The 18,396-nt window shown below is 46.2% G+C and overlaps 1 protein-coding gene across 1 annotated transcript; it reads right to left on the bottom strand.

Moving 5' to 3' along the window:
• Positions 1-829: 829 nt before the first annotated feature.
• Positions 830-17,178, bottom strand: LOC125335120 (C-C chemokine receptor type 8-like). Its single transcript, XM_048322445.1, has 3 exons — positions 16,939-17,178; positions 4,893-5,051; positions 830-2,723 (listed from the first exon to the last, which is right to left on the bottom strand). Exon 3 carries the CDS (start codon positions 2,712-2,714, stop codon positions 1,659-1,661), a length of 1,056 nt encoding a protein of 351 aa, XP_048178402.1. The 5' UTR covers positions 2,715-2,723; positions 4,893-5,051; positions 16,939-17,178; the 3' UTR covers positions 830-1,658.
• Between the last annotated feature and the right edge of the window lie 1,218 nt (positions 17,179-18,396).

Genomic DNA, 18,396 nt, shown 5'->3' with positions numbered 1-18,396 from the left:
AGATTGTCATTGACAAGTTTCTGCCTAAAAAAAAAATGTGTAATTGAAGAGATGGCACTACCAGCTTGTTATTACTATCCTGTGAATGTAGTGCTCTTATCCAGAACTCTTTCAGTGCATACAAGTGCAGAAATTTTTGAACGTTGCTTAGTGTCGCCATAGATTCTTTCCATCACATATAAGAGTAGCATAAAGTCTTGTGGTTCAACCCATTAAAAATAAATTTTCATATTTAGAGAAGAGGCACAATGCTTCTGGGTGCTCTGCTGTGTAAAGCTTCTGCAAGCTTTACAAGTGCTTGGGGTGATGCTGGGGGTATTTGTGTCTCTGTTCTCGTACTTCTTACAATAATATTTTGGCACCAAGGTTGAAATTTATTTTTGAAATTTTTAGGAAGTATAAAAACATGCAATTATATTTTCAGAAGGAAAGGTAGGATTAGGAAAATATTTAACATTTTTATTACCCTAAAAAATAAAATCTTTGACGATATCTAGGTTGTGTTTTCCCTGATTTCATGTGTTCCCTTGATTAACTTTTAAAAATGTGTTTGCAGTAATACTACCTCAATATAAATGTTATTTTTACCCTGTGAATTTTTACCGGGATTTGGAGAGAAGGCTTCCTCAGCAGGAAACTGGAGATAAGACTTTTTTTGCTGAAGAGCTTCAGGGTGCCTCTCAATTCCATCAGATATATTTTACGTGATACCCACTGAAAAATAACCAAACCCAAAGTTTCCTTATCCTAATCGAAGCTTGTAAGTCATTAGACAGACTTTCAAGAACCAAGACAAAAAAGGTGTAGCTAATGTTTATTCAAAGAAAGCATTTCAAAAATGGCAGAAAATAAAGATATTTGGGAAAAGAGACAGAGCCTACTTTGCTACAGGCCATTTTGTGGTGGTTACATTTAGCAGCGAGTGCTGGAGGCACAAAGTTGGAGGTCCCACAGCTCCAGAGGTGATACAGACCCCCCACCTGCTCTGAGGACAACGTTTCCAAGTGTAGGAACCTCCATGAGTGACCGGTATAGGGGACACCTGGAGCCATCGTTTTGTTATTTTTGGAGGCATCACTACCAAAGGCTACTCTGGGCAGCAGCAGTTCCAAGGATTCCAGGGCTGCGCCCCTGGGACCATCCCACAACTAACGGTCCTGAGGGCTTTTTTGTCTGGGAGCTGAGGCAAAGGGGAAATGGTGACAATGGCTGAGGTGATTCCCTCTTTGCAATGTGAAGCAGTCCCATGCCTGTCCACTTCCTCACTTTCCAGAGGGGTGTTACACACGTGTCTCAGGGATGCAGGGATTCAGCTTCCACAAGCAGAGCATACTTGGGGTGAGGCAGAAGCGATGCTTTTGTCAGAGGAGAAAATAGATACTACGAGAAACACCCTGCTTGCTGAATTGTATTACGAGAGCTCTAAAACTTAATTAAAAATTATTCTGTGGCAACGTATGGTCACCATTTTACAAATGCACCGGTGCTCTTGGGAAACCAATGTCACAGCTTCTTATGTGGCAGTTCACAGCGTATCCCAACAGGAGGCACAGGCATACTGCATCTGCCAGGGGATGCTGCACACATGGTACAACCTCCAGCACCACAGCAGACCTCTGGCCAGCCCCTCACACCAGCAGAAGGTGGCTCAGGTGGGCTCACAGGGCCCCTGCACTGTCAGACCAGCCAGAGAGCTGGGTGGGTGCTGAAAATGACTGTCCAGCCCCGGCACCTCCGGCAGGGCTGGAGAGGACACGGCCACAGGACTGAAGGAGTCCTTTAAGATGGGCCTTGAATGTCACGCCAGCGAAGGCGTAGATGATGGGGTTCAGGCAGCAGTGGATGAAGGAGATGGTTTCTGTCAGCTGCAGGGCCAGCGCTATCTGGGAGCTCGCCTTGCAGTCGTTGATGATGTGCAGGATCTGCAGAGAGTCGAGGAACAGCGCGATGTTGAAGGGAGTCCAGAAGAGGAAGAAAACAATGACGATGATGAAGATCATCTTGATCGCCTTGACCTTGTTTCGGTTTTTGCATTTTTGCAGGTTTTTCAGTATCTGAGTGTAGCAGCAAACAAGGATGCTAAAGGGAATCAAGAGGCCTAAGATGTTGGCTGCAAACTGAGAAGCAACCTTCCAGGTATTGTCACCTGGGGGGTATGTGGGGACACACTGCAAAGCCTGCTCGATCTCCAGCTCCTGGCTGAACATGATGTTGGGCACAGAAGCCAAGCCAGCCACCAGCCACAGAATCAAACTGATAATTATGCCATAAGTGGCTGTCCGTATCCTCATGGCATAGACAGCATGGACAATTGCTATGTACCTGTCTACACTCATCAGGGTTATAAAGAAAATACCGCTATAAAAACCTGTGTAGTAAATGCCAGCCATTATCTTGCACATGGCATTGCCAAAAACCCACTGGTCTGAAGCATAGTGGGCTTGGAAAGGGAGAGGCACAACAAAGAGCAGATCAGAGGCTGCGAGGTTCAGCAGGCAGATGTCAGTCATTGTTGTCAGCCTTTTCCTGGTCAGGAGAACCCAGAGGACCAAGGAGTTTCCCAGGAGGCAGAAGACAAACACGAGGCAGTAAAGAATTGGTAGAAGGAGGGATTTAAACCTGCGGAAATTGTTTCCTTCGTTGCACGGAGCAGTGTTTTCATCGTATCCATAGTCATATTCTGTTGTGCCAAGGAATTGGCTGGTGGGATTCATCTCAGGTACCTGTGCAGGAAAGAGAAAGGGTTAAAAATGTCTGGCTGTCCTGGCACAGCACTCCCATGGTGGCTTCTGCCTCTGTCTGTGCTGTGTTGAGTCTGTGAGTCAGCTTCCAGGCAGAGGGGGACTACGAAATGCAGTCTTGGTCTCACTGGGTGCACAAGAGCAGCTGTACCACCCAAAGGGCTGCCCTGCAGCCTGCTGATTGTTCCTATACATGTGTGACTGTGAGCACTGGGATGCTCTCTGTTTTCCTGAAACTGCTTTAGACCCAGTGGACCAGCACCTCATCATTACAATGACAGGGAAAAATTCAGGTCTCTGAATAGTCATAATGATAAAAAAATTACAGATCCTGCATCAGATCTAAGGTTCTCAATTTTCTTGTGCTCTCTGGGGTGGGGAAGCTTTTTGCCTGTAGCATAAAGACCCTCATAAAAGTGTTTTGCCTGAAGAAGCTGTCACCCAGCAGCATAACCTCATTTTTAGCAGAGCTGATCAGGGCCAGGTACTGGCACAGAGTGCAGAGACATGCAAGCTACTTTTCCATGGGTGGGTCCAGGATTGGATACAGAAAACTCTGAAGCAACAAGGAGTTCACAGGGCTGCACAGCAGTGCCAAGCTCTGGGCTGCCACTGAGCTCCAGGGCAGCTAGTGAGTAGCTTGGGTGTGCCTTTTGCTGCAGCACAGCAGTTTAGTGCTCCTGCCTGTTCTGTCCAGCTTCAGTTTTCTAGTGTAGAGAAAACCAAAACATTAGCGGGAATGTTTCCCCTCTCTCTTGTTTCTGAAGAACTGCAATGAAGGCAGCCTCAAAATAGTAAAATAATCTGACGTGTTCTCCAAGAGTGAGTCTGTGCTTTAGCCAACTTTTTTATTGTTTCAGATGTCAGTTCATGACCCCTATAAAAGTGGATTGGGTTGCCAGACTTGAGTGTTCACATTTCAAGAGGTGATTCTTTCAAAAGGGTTTGGTTTTTCACTGCTAAGACATTTGAAAGTTTATGCTGTGCTGCACCTATGTTGCACCTGCTTACAGGTTGACCACATCTTGAAAGAGCTTCAAAGACACACAGTTTCCAGGAGGGAAGAATAATTTGTAATAATCACTGCTGTTAAGGTGGAGCAATAATATGAATGGAAGTGATTCACTCTATAGAAGTGGAGGATGTGCTCTCCTGAATTAAAGATTACTGCCTGGGGATACAAAAAGAGAGAGAACAGGGAAAACTTTTTGTATTGATAGAAAGGAATCACAATTCACCCCTTCTTGCCAGGCTGTGCCACTTGTGGGGGGAACAGAACGATCTGTGCATACAGCCCAGAGGAGTGTCAGCGTCCATCCTCTGCTCCAGGTATGGATCCTGCTCATGCCTCACTGACCTGCCTCAGCTCTTCTTGGAGGACAGTTTCAATTGGCATGTGCAATGCAGAGAAAACTGTTACAAATACAGCATTCAACCCCACAGAATTCCTTGTTCAGAAATAACAAATAATGTGAGAAAGGCCACGCTGCATCAATAGTGTAATTCTCTACTGTATTGAGCTCTTAGCTGTAGCTAGGACATCTGCATTATTAATTTTAACTTTTTATAAGGCATAAACCTTTAAATATGAAGTTACTGAGTCACTAGATAATGGCTCTTCTTGCAGCAACCAGCAACAGGTAAAAAATATTTCCTGCTAATGGTTTTGGTGTGAAAATGACAGGCTGTGACTAAGTGATGCAGCACTGGCTCACGTTTCTTAATTGCCTGTCTAGGACCTCTTAAAAACAGTTTGTAGATTCAACTATCAAAACTAAAAAACATTCCAAAAATAATGCATACTGTATTATAGATACATCGATCTTTAAGTATGAAGATAGATATGTAGAGATAGATATATCTAGATTTATAGATATAAAGCATCTACTTCCAGCAAAATTCAAGTGTTTCTCCTGGGTTGAACAGAGACCAGAGATGTTCTGCTTCCAATCCTTACACCATTAATACCTTTAACAGCTCCCAACCAGGGCACAGCATTTTCCATTTTCTCCCTTCTCCACATCACTCAGCAGAACAGTCAAACTGAAAAAGCAGTTTTACAGAGGATATCAAGGGAAAGGTAGCTGCTGCAGGTCCCCTGGTTGGCACAGTGAGCACACTAATAGCACATCGAATATGGATGGACTTTACCTTTGGCAGCAAGACACCTCTACTCTCTCGGATGGCCCTGGTCCCCTTCTGCTTGTCCCCTGTTGCTCAGGCTCAGGGTTTTCCAGGAGGTTTACTTCACCTTCACTTCACTCGTGCAGAGAGCTGAGATTTGGTGATATGAGGGTGTCGGATGGGCACCTGCCAGATACAGAATAGATTGGAGGCAAATAGAAGATTTTGTATCTGTGGTAAACAGGAAAAGAGTGAGAGGGCTATCGAGCACCTTCTGTGAAACGAGTAGCAAATACATCGCTTTTTTAACACGGTAATGCGTAGCACTCCTTTTAATGTGTTTGCTAAAACCCCTTCTTCACAGCCACCCCTGTGAAGTGGGTTTTAAGTGAAAAACTTAAAAGTTGAGATATCTCCATCACAGGAGACATGCTAATAAATTTGCAGCTTTTCACAGAGGCTGATATGGAATTTCCTGGTCGCATTGTTTTAGTTTTTCAGTTTCTTCAGCTGATAACAACTTATATACTGCATTCTATTTATATCCCTTCCAATTAAAAACTTACTATCTTTTTGAGCAAAATAAGGAATCACAGCTACTGATACCACTCTGCCATAATTTTTTAAGCAGTTCTTATTTAGCGGGGTATTTCAGTTTCTTTGCTACCTTGGGGTTTTTCAAGTTTATTTTAGTGACTTGAGGATGGAAAAGGGCAAAATATTGAAACAAAGACAGGCTTGAAATTTTTTATTTTATTCAATTGCTTTAAATTACCTCTGTTTAGTGGAATACTGTAAATTGTGGTGTTTCATAAGTCAGACAAATGATACACTTTTTATCCATTAATCTCAACAGGCACCATTTTCCTGATTTTAAGAACATGGGGAATGCCAGAGGTTCACTCAAGAGCCCCCAAACAAGCATGGGGCAGACTTTTACTGATGTTATTCACATGTTCTTTGGTTGCAGCTCCAACCCAAAGCACCTTTACAGTTGCTGGTTGTCGCATAAGTGAGTAGTGAAAGAGATCCTGAAAGAGAAGAAAAGCTAAATACTGCAGGCAGTAAGGAAAAGTGAGAATATAGTCTGGGGGGAAAAAGGAGCAGTGTCATGAAGGACCTGGCACTAGTCAGTAGCACAGTCAGAAAAAACAGACCTGTCCCATCAGGTCTTCAACATGCTCTCAGTGACCAGGGCATCACTCTGCCTCCAAGTACCCAATTGGTCTTACTACACAAGAGAGACTAGCTCCTCTTATTCTGTTTATTTTTTTTCAGAATTAATTTTTGAATATTGTTGCAACAGAACTTTTTTTTATTGTATTCTCTAGATACTAATTATATGATTAATAATATGTCAGTAGTATGTCCTGGTGCTACAGACACACAGTATGACATAATGTAGCTTTGTTCTATTTAGGTTTATTTACATTTGTTTAGAAATCAATAAGGTCAGTTTTCATTATTTCTTAGGAACAAAACATTAGTAAATTAAAGATGCCTCCTCTTCCATCATATGCTTTTTTGCATTAGTTTAGTTGATAAGTTATTAACACATTAAAAAAAAAAACCAATAGTTTGACATGAAACCAATAAAGGAAAAAGAAATTTCTGCATTTTAAAATATTAGTACATGTTATAAAATTGAAAAAATTTTGCATTTTTTCCTGAGTTATTTTCTGCTGCAGAAATTACGATCTCGCAAAAAGATTTCAGTTCATTCAAAATGCATATTTTTAAATTGGGAAATCTTCCAGCTGTGTATTTTCACCATCCACAATCCTGCACAGTCAGGCAAAGGGAGGCATGAAGCTGGAAGAAGCAGTAGGGAAACATCAAGGAAATGCTGCATGTGTTGGAGAAAGTTGGAGCAAGCAAGAAAATGGAGACAACCTAAAAGGCAAGGAAAAGAGCTTGAATTCAAGAGAACAAAAGCTAAGAGAGAAGTGAGCAGGCCTGGTGACTGATATGGCTGGAGGATGGCTGGGCTGGCTGCTGTACTTTGGGCAGGCCAAGGCAGCTTGGTAATAAGGAGAGCAAGGAAAAAATTGTGGTGGGGACAGTGTTCTGGAGGAAAACAGTAGAATTATGGAGTCTGATGCTCTGCTGTGTTTTGGGAAGTGATATACAGGTGTGAGTTTCTGGCCCTACCTGTCTTTCAGAAAGGTTTATGTGCCTGCTCTTCTTCTGGAGTGGTTTGGTGTTCCTAACACACAGCCAGAACCTGAGCTTTTCTCAGCAGAGAAAGAGAATTAATGAAAGAAAGCAGAGGATGTGATTTGTCAAAAGCAGTGAAAGGAATGAAGTGGAGATGGGTTTAGGAAAGGTGCTGTTTCTGACTGGCAGGTATGAGGGTGGGTGGGAGGGAAAACCCACAGGGGTGGGCTTGGGAACTGAAAAGACGGAAATTATGATGTTGGCTGAAAAAGTGATAATTATGATGACAAAAACTAATAGGAGATGTCTGTGTTGGGGGACAGGGAAGAATCACAGACAGATTTTATTTTTCTCCCCATGTTGAGCCCTACTGGGTCTCCTGCAGGTCACCCAAGAGGAGCATGGGCAGGCAGAGCCCTGCTGGGCTGAAGGGCAGTAGAGATAAACAACTATCAGTGTGTTCACAGACTGGGGTGCTGCAAGATGCAGGTGTGCTGAACTCCCCTTGAAAGCTCAGAGGAAGGTATCTGGTGGAGAGAGAACGAGAGGTACACATTTCCAATTTTCTTCATATCAGCTATAAGCTAGGCTTGTATCTGTCCTGACACTTTTTCAGTCTGTGAGTAGCAAACGCCACACTCTGAGTTACACAGGGGCCATGCAGTCAAACCTGGATTTTCTACCAAGCCAACACACAGCCCTTTGTAGTTCACCTACAAAGAAACAAAGAAAATGTGGTAAACCAGCAAGAGGTGGTAAGATGGGAACACACAAGTTAAAGGTCACCTGCATCTGAAAGTGCTAAATTCAAACAGAAGGAGGTGCAGAGAGGATGTGAGGTGGGAGGATGAGCAGTGCAAGGGCTCAGTGTGGTAAAGCAAGGTCGTGGAAGGGATACATTTGCTACATACAGACAAGCCAGTGAGGACACAGCCAGGGGAAAAGAGGATTGTCTCACCTTACAAAGAGTACAGCCATACCACAGCAATATTTACCCCCTTGGGCTCAAGTGAGTTTGCTGCTGGGGCACTGGGGCTGTGGAGCAGGCCTGCTGTGGGAGGAGAGCCAGCCAGCTGGTGTAGAATGATCCTGGGTTAAATGTCTGAAGGGGACGCATGACCCAGGGGCTCTCATAGCCAGGGACAGGACAGCAGGCACCAGGCAATCATTCCCAGGGCCTCAGGATGTTCCCAAGATGCTGGGTGGGAGCTGAGGAGCAAGAAGGTCTCAAATCTATTTGTTAAGAGCCTGTGCAAAATCCACCCCAGAGCCTCCTTCTCCGGTAGCCCTGACTGCTGCCCTGCAGTGTCCCTCCAGTTCAATTTTAGCTGGTCCCTAATACCAGGGCTAGTGATGTCTCTCCATACTCTGGTGGGATCTCCTGTGAGAGAGAAATACCTTACAGCAAAAAGGAGACAACTGGTTGTGGGTATCTCTGGTGCTCCAGCCTATGGCCAGTTTGGGTCCATGCAGCCACTCAGGACTGTGAGCTACAGGAGGGAAGAGCCATATGGCATCACCGCTTTGTGAAAAGGCTGATGGAGGCAGTCCCCACTCAAGTTAAAAAACATAGCAAAATGTTGTTGTATCAGGAGCTTTGTTTTGTCTTCCCATGTTTTGGCAGTGGCCATCAGGGCCAGCCTGCATGGGCCACTGCAGCCCCAGAGAGATGACAGGGCTGGGGAGTCTCCAGTGGCTGTGCACCACACTGCTCATGCTTCCCCTTTAGCTGCTGCCATTCCTTTATTTACACTCGAAGTAGCAGTTTCTGCTGTTTTGTGTTCTGTCAGAAAAGTTGCTTCAGTGGGGGAAAAAGACCACTGCAACCCTTCATGTAGCTGAAGACACTGTCAGCCCAACCCATCAGAGTAATGCAGACTTAAACTCCTCCAGACTACTCAGAGCCCCAAGGTCAGGGAAGAGATGCTTCACTGAAGCCCTATGTTACATGGAAAGGCTATGGCAAATGCTGCAACCAAAAGGAATCTTGCTGTGAGACAAACAGCATGGCCACATCTCCAGCTCCTACAGCCAGAAACCTTCACTGGCAGTGGAGACTCCCCGTGCACACCAGCTCAGCCTCTGACATCAGCCCCAAAGGGTTTCCTTATCCTGTGCCTTCCCTGCAGCTCCTCAGCCTGGAGGAGATGGTCAGCTTAGCTGCTGCAAAACCCCTATGCCTGCTCTTGTAGGAACCTCTCCTTCCTCCTACAGACAGTCTAGATTAATTGAGTTTGAATACAGAAAGGAAACTGTAGTTGCCACAGAAAGCAGCACCAGCAAGAGCTTGCTTTGGCCTCAGGAGTGTCAGCCACAAGCCCTGGTACTGCTCTTGTTGTTCACTACGGAGGATGGGAGGCAGCTTTCTGACACCATGGCACAGGCTCTGGTGTTGGGGTAGCAGCCATTAGGAACATATGGGAATAAAAGCAGAATGAGAGAGCCTACCTGGTAGGGTATTTTCCTAGAAAAGGCTAAGTATTTCCTGGATCTGCTCACTACCATAGCACCACCTGGAAAGTGCAAGACACGTTTACCTCAATGCGATGTTCAGCTTCCACCTATCTCAGAGCTGTGGTAACCAGCCAAGTCAGGTGCTGTTCTCCAGAAAGATCACTTTCCTCTGCCTTTGCTCAACAGCAAAATAAAAGAAGCTTCTTAGTCAAAAGGAGGCCTTTCCCTTTCAGATCTGTTCTCACGTTACATCTCAGAGGGCTTACTGTGTCATATTGGAAGAGGGAAGAGATGACTTAGGTCAGCAGAGGAAAACAGACGATTAACTGCAACAGGGGTTATGGGATGTTCAGAGATGCTGGGTTGTTCAGCTAAAATGCCTTGCAAAATACCAGCAGTCATCACTGTTGGTGAGAAAAACAATGAGGACAGCTCAGTTTTGCAGCAGGTAGAGGTGGGGGTCAAGGTGATCATGTCCTCTGCAGTGTGGCAGGTAGCACTTTGATGAATGTCCCACCCCAGATTCCTTCTCCTGGAAATCCCTCTGTCCCAACAAACCTCTCCCTGTCTCTGCTTCCTGTATGGACCAGCAACTGCCCTTCCCCAACTGCAGCACCCTCAGTGAATTCCTTGCACCCATCTTCCTTAGGGCAGCAGGGATGGGCAAGGGGGACACTGAGCCCTGGATGTGCACGGCTGGGAGTCCCCCATGAGGTACAAGAGGAAACGCCACACAGGAGCTATCTTTTGAGGAATCCTTGCCTGTTTTGGTTATTTTCACAATGTTTGGGTCCATCAGCATCAGCTATCAACACACCATCTTAGCAGGACCGCATTATCTTAACGAGAATTCATTTCATCCGACCACTTCCAGTGTAGAGGTAAAAATACGTCATATGGCAGAATGGTTCATTTCCTTTTCGCAGGGAGAATAGCATATTTGTATGCCCATGTACAAAGGGCGGGGTGAGACTTTGTGACCAGGTAAGATTCTGAGTGATGGGTTTTTTTGACGTCAAAAAGGTATATTTTTGTTGACTAAAATATCTCTGAAAGTGCCAAGTTGTTTGAGGAGAGGATTTTCCCCCTCCAAATCAAGGGGGGAAAAAGGAACAATTGCAATACTTTGTTCTGAGAAGTCCCAGACAAAACACTGCCATTTGTCATTTTCAAATACAGCATTTTTTTATAAATAACCTCTTCTTCTAACCCTTCTTCCTCAAAAACAAGCAGACTTCAAAGCTTCAAAACTTTCCAGTAGAACTAAGATGTGTCTGTTGTGCTGATAGCAGGCAGAAGTTTTCATTTCTCTTTTCAGCTTGATCAGCAAAAAAATTGACACCCTCCACTGAAATGTGGAGTTGTATTACCGTAACAAAGCGCTTGTCTATGCAGACATGTGCAAATGTGCACAGGAAAAACCTATTTGGCATTGTTCTGGCTCTCTCTCCTGCAGCAGATGCTCCGTGCAATAAAAAAGGCTGTGAGCCAGAGAATCCTCCAAAAACTGTGGCTGAGTTTGTGTGGGAGAAGCAGCTGGAGGTATTTGGTGAGGCTGGACCAGCTCACTCTGCTCCACGGTCTGCTTTTCACTGCCGGCACCGAAGCCACAAGGATTATGGCTCTGACAGCTGCAGCCTTGCACAATCGTTTGGTTTCACCCAAGCAGAAATCAGTGCGTTGCAAAACTCCCAGCACAGTAACTCATTCATAGCAGTGTCAGCAGTGAGTGGAATTTCTCACCCAGGCGTTACGAGTGGGTAATTGTGGGACACAAAGGAGTAAACAAATACAGCTCTTGCGGATGGAGTCTTTGAGAACAAAAATCTTCTCTATCTGTCCCTTACTTGACGCTTATTTTTCTCACCCTGGAGCACTTAGGTTGTTAAACCTTTGCTGTCCCAAACCTTTGGTTCACCAGTGCACAGGCACCTCTCAGATTTGTATCTGACAGTGCTTTGGCTGAGGGTGGAGAGCAGAGAAGGTTGCAAGCAAGAATCAGTTGGAACAGAGAAATCACAGAACGCCGGGCTGCATGGGACACTGGGAGTTCCTGGAGTCCGTCCCCTGTCTTGAAGGCAGGGGCAGTGTCCCACTGTTCCTCCTGCTATGCAGTTGTTCAGCCTGCTCCTACAGCCCCTGCTTTCCCCCAGCTTCTCCTTATGAACCATCCTAGTGCTTCTCCAGATTCACTCCTAGTAAATTTGTCTTAATCCAACACTCTCCTGGTATAATTTGAGCCACTTATTTACCTTAGCCTTGGAGGAACAATTAGTTTTAGGTATTTTAAAATATTATAAGATAACGTTTTCCATCAATCTTAACAGCGCACAATTAATATTTTTTCCTCTGAGGTCATGCTTTCTAAATGGTTAATTGTAGTTGCTATTCTTCTTTGGTGACTATCCAGTTTTTCTTAATATTTTTGTGCATTGCAGTGCCCCAAACTGGCAAAGCAGACTGGAAGAGTCACCTGCCCGGGGTAGCTGTTTTCTTTTGCAATCACGTAGCACTGGTGGATTCACAGTTCTTTCGTGCTGGATGTCAGCCCCCAGATGCTTTCTTCAGAAGTGCTGCCTTCCCCATACTGTCCTTGTGGTCTCAGTTGACCCTGCCCATGGGGAGAAGTGGTCGTGTGTCCTCAATGCACTGCAGCCCATTGCTGCCAGACTTTTTCATCTGTCAAGGTCAATTTAAGCAGTCATCCCGTCCCCCAGTGCATTTTTACCCCTTCCCAATATGATGGCTTATGTAAAAATAGCACAATCATGCACCAGACCTTCATCCAGAGCAGCAAAGTGCAGCAAATGCAGGTTTGTGCAAGGGCAGGGTGCAGCCCTGGATGCAGGATCCTTCTGAGTAGTCCTCTTGTCCAGTGGCAACCACTCAGGAGTTTGTCTGAGCATCCACATAAAGGCTGATTGAGGTGCTCAGAAAGCTTGCTAGCTCTGAGGTATGGGATACCACTGCTTTGCCAGGTGGCATGAGCCTGTAACTAAGGCTGATTTGACATAGTGGCCTCTTGACAAATCTGTATCAGCTCCTACTTTTTTATTTTCCTGCAGCCTGCTTATTCCTTCTAGAGCTTTCCAGCAACTGTAGTTGCACTGACTGGCACGTAATTCCCTTTCTGGCATAAGCTGATGGCTCCCCACCAGATTATCAAGGGTCTCTGTGCTGGCTGGCTGCCCAGAACTCACCACCACACTTTGGCACTGGCCACACTGGCTCAGGGCAAAGGTGGGCACTGGCCACCACCACCACTGCTGGATGGCTCCACACCAGCAGCACCCAGTTGCAGCTGCCCCACCCTGCCAGAGCACAGCTCTGGTCCTGGCACCGAGCCAGGCAGCGCCTGTCAGATACCCTTGAAAACCACAAGTGGCTGCACCACTTCTGCCTCTCAGCTGGCCTCAGACCATGCCAGCCCCATGGCTGTGAGGAACCAGGAGGCCTCAGGGTGGGAAGCACCCCGTGTGGGTACCAGGGCCCATGTCTGCCTCCATTTTTGCTGCAGGAGCCTCCTCTGGAAGAAACTCCAGATGATTATCAGATTTTTAAAGGAAAAAAGGTGAAACGCATGAAATCATGCTGTTAAAACGGGGAACTCTGTGTAGTTTAGGATTGGATTGATGACTCAGGGACCCTGGATTCAAACCTGCACCCTTGCCACTGGCAGGCTGCTCTCAGCACTAGAGCATCATGCACTGAAATCTGGGCATCCGGCATTTCCCATCTTGACCACAGTGGCTACAGTCTTAAAGCAGGCATCTGTTCGGCTTTGTCCTGTCTCCTTCAGGCCTCTGCCTTTGCCAGGGGCACGAAAAGAGGCTTTGTTGGGGTAGCACACACCCACGCTGCTGCGGTGTGAGCAGAGTTGTGAGGAGAGCTTGGCAACGCCACTGGTAAATCTTTATCTGAACTGCTGGTAAACAGGAAGCTGGTGAACATCTTTACTATTTTTCTTAGGTTTTTAGGTTCTTTTGGTCTGATTTTCATAGCTATTCTTTTTCGCTTGCTTCATCTCAGGAAACACATTTTTCTGCCACCTCTTGCAGGAAATGTGCAAGATACCAAGTGCTGAAAACCTCAAGGTTCGCTCAACCCTTTCTACGAGAGGTGATGAGTCAAAGAGCCTGGTAATGAGGGCTTCAGAATGTGTTTGGGAAAAGCTGGAAGTGCAAGGGTCAAGCTCACAACAATAACCATAAGGCTAAAAGAGTTTGACAATGCAGAATGCAGACACTTACACACCTTTGTGCCATGTTCAACGTGGGGTGGCTTTTCACCAATATCAGAGAGAGAATTTCAAACCTTTCTGGTCAAGACATCCAGGGGCATATGTCTCTAACGAGGTGTGGCACCAGGCTCTTGGGATCTCATTTTCCACACCAAAGACCCACCCTGCTGTCCACACCAGGCACGTCCACCATCCTCACCACTGCCCAGCTGCTGTGCTGGGCCCATGAGCCAGAGCATGTTGGGGGAGAGGGAAGGCCCTTGCACTCAGTGTCCAGGCACATCATGAGCAAGCAGGGCAGACTGTTCTACTGTTCATCAGGTACCCCTGTCTTGTCTTATGCTGAAGGCAGCAGTGCAGGTACAAAACCTGCAGGGATTAATGCTCACCACGTTTAAACTTTCTCCTGATCTTGCATGGTGCTGCTCGAGAGAACAAGCAAATAATCAAGCCCCTGCTGCTTACAGGGAAGCACGCCAAGGTTTGCCAGCAGGACCCAGGGGCTGCAAACATGACTTCGGCTGACCTTGAACTGACAGAAAGGAGTTTGCTTTTTGCATTCACCTTCTTACTCTCTCTTCACCACAGCAGTGAGGAAGATCACTTAAGCTAGACAGGATAAAACAGATTCCCACCACCTACACCATCCTCCTCTCCTGTGGGCTGGGGATGGACATGCACAGCTCAATGAAGATAATAGATACAGCCTAAAATGTTCAAAAAATAACAAATCCAGCAAGAAGCTGGGTTGAATAAGAGAAAGACGAGTCACTTTCCGGTATGCAGATGTGTGGGTCAGGTTTCCTTCTCAATATCAAACTGCAGCTTTATTTTTTTCTGGTGTGGGTTTCAAATGAGTGGGATAAAGCAGATGAACTTTTCCACTGCATAGTTAAAATCTCTATTTCCTTTTACAACACATGAATTTTCTTTTGCTGACTCTTTTCTGATAAGCTCAAATAATTCCAAGGACCATCAAGATTTCCTGCCTTGTAAGCTGGTAGGCAGGAGAGTAAAAGGTCAGAAGTTTCCTTAACTTTTTGAGGGTCTTTCTGAGCAGGACCTAACTCAAGACCAGACCTAATTCATAGAGAAGAAAATTGGTAATGTGTCCATATTTCTTGGACAGAGAAAAGGACATCTGAGAAATCCCAAAGTCAAGACCTGAGTCACAGTGCTCTAGGCACTCTTTGAAGAAAAAGAAAGCTCTTGAAATAATCTCAAATAGTGTTCAAAACAAAAAAAATAGTGTTTTGGGTGTCTATGCTTCCTAAACTCAAAATGATCTCTGCTTGCTTCACCTTTATTCTCTCAAATATGTGCAAAGTCAACAACTCCAAACCCAGAAAGCCCTACCCAGTGTCAGCTTTCTCTAAAGAAGAGCCCAGCATGTAAGTGGGGGGTAGTCAGCACTGGGAAACCTTTGCACCCCATTTTGTCAATCATAGTTGCCATAAGCTGGGATAAAGTAAGCTTGTCTTTTTGACTATTTAGGACTTCTATCAGTAAAATGGGTCTGAAGATGGAACAAACCAACCCTTGTTTGTTCCTGCTATGGCTCTTTTCAGCCTGGAAAATTAAAAGCAAATTTAAAACAGAAATTCTTCTCTGTAACGTAATAAAATAGATCCACAGTCCATGGCGGCAAAGTGAAATCCCATTATGAAAAAAAAAATGCACAACATTTTGGGGTTTTCTTTGCTCTTTGAAATGTGAATAGGTATTGTGATAAGACATCAAACAGCAGCTGACCACATAAACCAAAGGAGGTTAACACTTAATGTACTTCCCAGTAAGGCATGCTATTCAACAGTATGAGTGTGCTCCCATCACAATTTCATTTATGCTCTCGCTGTTAAGCTTGGTATAAAACACACCTCTTTGGACAAAAGAAGGAAGTGACTGTACAAGAAAATTACGTGTTGGTCTCCAGGCTCTCTAGAAACCTGTGACCAAAAAGGGTCATGAAATCACAAGTGATGTTAAAAACTCAGCCCTGGGTATATCTGCAAGTCTGACATCCAGTCTTGCCTTTAGTACAAAGTTGGTTTTTGTTACTCTTATGTCTCGAATCCTAAGCTATGGTCTGAAGGTGCTGGCAGACAATAAGATCGCATAAATGGCCTTCAGGTGTTACAGAACCCTAACAGAAGTGCATTCAGCACCATCCATCCTGCTGATCCCAAGGGTGCTCAGCGGTCCTCCAAGAAACTCTTTGGGAAAAAAATTTACACAATCAATACAAAAATAACAGAGGGACCCGGAAAGGATTTGGAGAGGTTGGTGTAGCAAAACAGCCATAACTCCAGCTAGCACAGCTCCAGCTTCAGCATGGCTCTGCTGTCCTGAAGCATTACAGGGGGCACAGCAGGGAGGTCTGCCTGCTCTGGCTGAAAATCGATCTTATGCAAAAAGCAAGGGCATCCAATCTTCCAGGAAACAAAAAGTTTTCAGCAGCATCAGCAAAGTGACTGGCTCACTATGCAGTGCAGGGCTGAGACACAGGCTGTGGGGAAGAGAGGCAGCTGGGCAGGCAGCTGCTTCCTACTGCTGCCCTGACATCCCCCTCTGGCTCCTTCGTGGCCACAGAGTGCACATTGCACTGAAAGGAGGAGGCTTACCTGTGGTGTGAGAGCAGAAAGCAGAGAGTTGCTGCAGGCAGAGAGAAAATCCTGCTGTCATAAAAAGCAGCCAACTCTGCTGGCAGTCAGGACACACAGGTCTTACACTTCATTTGAAGTGTTTTCAGAGAACTAGACAGGAGAGAAAGTATCAGCCCTTTGGCCATCACCAAAGTGTGAGCACACAGTGCCTGAGCTGAAAACATCCCCAGCATGCCTGTGTTTCACATCCTCTCTCATCTCCAGCACAGGCACCAGGGACTGGATTACCAGAGGTGAGAAGCACTGCAGAGCTAACAGATGCACCAGGTCATCCAGAGCCATGGGTGCAAAAATACAGGCATCAGTCAGGGGAGAAGGAGGGACCAACTTTCGACATAGCCTCTTCCAAGACAGTGCAAAGGCAGCTGCACGAGCAGCAATTAGGCTTCACAGAGTCCAAAAAACAACAGGCGAGCATCAGGAAGAAAACAACAGGCTGTCCTAAAGATAAAATACCATCACTGGTCAGTCCCCTCGTAGCAAAGTGCCAGAGCTTGGGAAAGTTTTCCTCAGTACTTGATAGGTAAAGCAAATTTCCATGCCTTTGAGCATTACCTACCTCTCAGCTCAGCTTTGCTTCAGTGTTCTCCTCCTCCTCAGCCGACAGCTTGTGCTTTAGCAGGACCTGTGCAGGAGCCCGTGAGGGAGCAGCTTTCAGTGCTACAGCGTGCTCAGCAGTTGCTGGCTCCTGAGGCTGTAGGGATGCCCAGATGGAGCTGGAAGCTGGCATGGGGACAGCACTGGCTGCCTTTGGGCATTGAGGTTCCCCCCCTAACCAAATAGTCAGATATAGTCCAGTTTTCTGGAAAGAGTGTTTCTGTATGTTTCAATATATGCGAGCTGTTGTTTCCCTGACTGCTGCAGCTGTCACCCAGCTTCTCTGTCTCTAATTGTGAATGTGGTCCTAGAGTGCCTACAGATTTCACGGTACATGATTAAAACAGGGAAAATGCTCCACGTTGGAGCAATGCTGGAGTAGAAAGCACAGTGTGAATTCCCCAGTCCCAGCTGTTCCCCAGACAACATGTTAGGTGTTTCTACACTTGCACAGCCTCTTTTCCTGTGTCCCATCTACCACTCTGAGTAGTCCTTTCCTCTCTACTGGACACCACCGCAGGTGCCTCAAGCAGAGGATGGAAAGGGGCATGAGGACGCTCAGGGAAGAGCCAAAGGAGGAGGGATAGAGACAGTTGTATGGCACCTGTTCTGGGCATCACCAGCCCACGGTAAAATGCAGCCCAGTGGTGCCTCTGCTGCCCACAGCCCTCCAGCAAGGGATGTCTCCACAACAGCCTATTGAGTGCAGCCATTCCTGTGCCAGCCCCTCACTGCTGCATGCAGCTGCTTGTCTGCCTTTGCTAGCATGGGTTCAGCAACAGGAGCACAAGTCCATAGCATGCTGAGGGGAGATCTAGGGAGGTCACAGGCAGCCAGGGACAGGGCAGAATGGTCAGTGCAGCACTGAGAAGGAAACAGAAAATAAGCAATGAGCATGAACATCTTGCCACACTTGAGCCTTTCTTTTTTTGTGCCCTCAGATGATCCAGTGCCTCTTCCTCTTCTGCTGCACCACACTGACCCAAGGAATCAAGCTCTGCTGTCTGCATTGTCAGATAGGTATGGAGCTGTCCTTCTGCAACTAGCTAACCCTTAACTTTTCCTGCTGTAAACCGAGAGCAGGATCTGGCCCCCGAGCGCCTGGTTGGTTCCCCTTTGTGCACAGCCAATTTGACTGTGTGCCTCGGCTTCCACTTTTGGCATGGCAGCTGTGCAGCTGCCTGGCTCTGCAGAGCTGGTGGCAGGACTCCCACACGCCTTCTGCTCTGCTACCAGCTCTTGTCAGTTCCTCCTCACATGCACTCCAGAAAACAGGGCAAAACCACAAAACACACATGCTTTCTCCCATTGTACTGTAGCTCTCCAAAGCTACATTGGCAAAGAACTGTGAAGATCAGGCCTGCTCATCAGAGGACAGGGAATCTGAGCCAGGTCATGGTAACCAAGAGTGCAGACAATC

The sequence above is a fragment of the Corvus hawaiiensis genome, chromosome 1, assembly GCF_020740725.1.
Source record: "Corvus hawaiiensis isolate bCorHaw1 chromosome 1, bCorHaw1.pri.cur, whole genome shotgun sequence".
Taxonomy (NCBI): Eukaryota; Metazoa; Chordata; class Aves; order Passeriformes; family Corvidae; genus Corvus; species Corvus hawaiiensis.
Note: the sequence above shows the minus strand (reverse complement) of the source record. Positions and strands in the feature narration are given on the sequence as shown.